We start from the raw sequence: 3,071 nt of genomic DNA on the forward strand, positions 1-3,071 counted from the left end.
GACTTTGCAACATGACCCTACGACGCGAGGTTCTTGCATGTCTATCATGTAAGCTTGGACCCATCCTTTTATCATTGAGTGGCTAACTTCGCGAACTAAAGTGGTTGACCAAGGTTATTTCGAGAGAAGCTTGCGCCTCTTGCATGAAACAGTCAAGCATGTGGACGAGGCCAATATAAAAGCATTTGACAAGGAAGACCTCGATCTTGGACGTGTTGGTGACCACCCCGCTTGCTTTTCCAAAGATATACCAAGAATCTCCAAGGTGGGACTGCAAGCTTATCTTTGTCCGGGTTCCGAAAATGCCAACATTGTCACGATATAGAGATATCATGCAACTAGTTTTTGAGGCCCTAGCCCTAAACTAGCTTCCACTTAGTGGAGACATAAAGAATATTATGTAGAATATCAATGGCCACAATAAAAAGCATTAGTAAAAGTGGTTGCATGTCGCTTCCAGATAGCCAAGGAGGATCTAGACGAGGATGATGCCAGAGATCGACATACACGCCATATCTCGTCGGTGATGGCCAAAATAACTAAGGTGTTGCAGGAGGAGATATACCCACTTGGCGGAACCAAGATGTAACGATCTTGAGAAAGAGGCTAGGTGTGTTGTAATTACTACCTCCGTTTCAAGGAATAAGGCGTACGCGTATTTTAAGATAAACTTTGACCATAAAAATTAAGCAACAAAATCTTGATTATACTATATGTAATTAGTATCGTTGGATTCGTATTGAAACACACTTTTCAATGATACTAATTTCATGAAAACAACCTTTATCTATTTGAAGTTATTCTTGGTCAAACAAAAAGCACGTAAAACGAGGACGCTTTATTCCTTAAAACGGAGGTAGTATGAAGTTCTTTGGTGAGATTATCCGTATTTGCGTTTTCCCAAAATCCGGAGTGCTATCAACTTGTTAAAAAAACTCCTAGCACTTTCTCGAACCAAGAAAGTCTTAGTACAACACCAAAGGATGCTTATTTGCACTATAAAACAACCAAAATATTCTTTTTCGAAAATGCCCGGGCCAATGAAATCCATCATGTGAAATAGAGTGGAAATGAGCCACACGTGATTACATTTCCAAAGATCAAACCAACCAATGCACCAGAAACAAATCTATGTACACACCAATGTCCAATCTCCGTAAGGTCTACAAAATTTCTGTTTATAACGAAGAACATACTCTAGCTCTCTTTTTTTTCACTCGTTCTAACTTAAGGAGAAAAATTGCCTCATTACGTTTGAAGGGCTTGCTTGAAGCATCGAAGCATCGAATCTCGAGCAGCAAAATATAGTGGGGCTAGAGACTAGTACGGAGTATATGTCAAACACGAAAATAAAAATGAAAAATGAAAAGGAAATTAGACCTCAGGTCCTCACCCCACCGGCCACCTCTCCGCTTCCACCCACTTCCGATCCATCCACTCCCCCACCTCCCGCTCCCCACCCATCTCGCCGGCGAGTGTGAACTGCTCCCCGCCGCAAAGTCGCGCCCCACGACCGACCAAAACCCCAATTGACCACCAACCACCGGACCCCATGAAGGCGTCGGTCAAGTTCCGCGACGACGACCGGCCGCTCATGCGGGCCAAGGTGCCCATCGGAGTGCTGGGGCTGCCGTTCCAGTCCGGCCTCTCCGCCGGCGGCGACCCTAGGGAGCTCCGCTTCGACCTCTCCACCGCCTTCGCCTCCGGGCCAGCGCTCCGCCTCTCCTATCGCCCCAACGACCCCGGCCTCCCCTTCGCGCTCTCCATCCGCGCCGGCGTCGGCGCCCTCGGCTCCCCCGCGCGCGCCCCCTTCTCCCTCGCCGCCCAGTTCAACCTCCTCTCCGCCAACTCCGGCTCCCCCGCCTTCTTCCTCCTCCTCAAGCCCCGCCTCGGCGACTTCTCGCTCTCCCACACCCTCCGCTCGTCCCCGCCCCGTACGGTCGGGGAGGCCTCCGACACCGAAGCGCAGGACCAGCTGAACCACAAGGCGTTCTCGCTGAGCGGGACCGCGGCGGGGACGAGCGGCGCGCTGCTGTCCGGGATGCGGCTGGCCACGCGGAGCGTGCTCCCGCTCTGGGGCAGGGCGAGCATGCGGTTCAACTGGGGCATCCGCGCGCCGCCGGGGCTGCAGGCGGCGTTCGCAGACGACCGCAAGGCCACCCCGGTGCCAGCCAGCAAGATGCCGCTGCTGGTCATCAGCAAGATCTCCATCGAGCAGTCGCCGCGCGCCGACGCGGATCGGGAGAAGAATGGCGGCAAGGCGGAGGCCTCGCCGCCTGCAGTCGCCGCCACGGCGGACGCGTCGGATGGCGACGAGGGGTTCTCGCTGATGCGGCGGCAGCTGGAGGCGATGAACGCCGAGAGCGGGATGCTCCGCCGCGCCGTGGAGGACCTGCGTGCCGAGGTCGGGCGCGCCAGGGCCGTGTCCGTGGCTGCGGGAGGTAGGCTGCCGCCACAGCCGCTTCACGGCTTCTCGGCCAAGCCGGATCGTCGGGGTGCTGGGAAGGAGCCGGCGGCGGAGAACGCAGCGATGCCCGCGCCGGATGATGTGGGCGAGGAGTTGAAAAGGGCATTGGAGGCGCGCCGGAAATGAAAGCTGCACACCACATCTCACTGTTGTATATCATTGTACGGAGTATGTTGCTTTCCGATTGGAAAATGATTGAATCCCCCCGGGGGATGGAGCGTGTTGCAACCTCCGCCTCCAGGTTGCGCCACGTGCCATCACGGGCCCACACACCGACCCACTCCTTCCTATCTCTTTCTCCCCTTCACGCGCCGCCCCAATCCCCATCCCACCAAGCTCCTCCTCCAGCGTTGGTCTGCGCCGCTGTTCCGCGCCGCCGGCCGTTTTCGCGAAGCCGTTCCGCGCGGCCGTCCGTTTCCGCGCGGCGGTTCTGCGCCGCCGACCGGCGCGCCGTCGAGGCCTCCATCTCCGCCGCCATCCCCTAATTTTTCGCCCCGTGCATCCCACCACCATCGCGCCATCCCCTGCTTAATCTCGCCCACCGGCGGGCCCCCTTCTCCCGCATGCGCCGCTGCCGGTGGAGGTCTCCGGCGTGTGTGCTGCG

General features: G+C 56.2%; 1 protein-coding gene across 1 annotated transcript; it reads left to right on the top strand.

Moving 5' to 3' along the window:
- The first annotated feature begins 1,483 nt into the window (after positions 1-1,483).
- Positions 1,484-2,659, top strand: LOC124683579. Its single transcript, XM_047218068.1, has one exon. The coding sequence runs from the start codon at positions 1,553-1,555 to the stop codon at positions 2,591-2,593; it is 1,041 nt and encodes a 346-aa protein (XP_047074024.1). The 5' UTR covers positions 1,484-1,552; the 3' UTR covers positions 2,594-2,659.
- Positions 2,660-3,071: the final 412 nt, after the last annotated feature.

This window comes from Lolium rigidum, chromosome 1 (genome assembly GCF_022539505.1).
Source record: "Lolium rigidum isolate FL_2022 chromosome 1, APGP_CSIRO_Lrig_0.1, whole genome shotgun sequence".
Classification (NCBI taxonomy): Eukaryota; Viridiplantae; Streptophyta; class Magnoliopsida; order Poales; family Poaceae; genus Lolium; species Lolium rigidum.

Bases quoted from the DNA above. Each gene is read 5' to 3' on its own strand.
- LOC124683579 (XM_047218068.1), top strand. From the start codon at position 1,553: ATGAAGGCGTCGGTCAAGTTCCGCGACGACGACCGGCCGCTCATGCGG.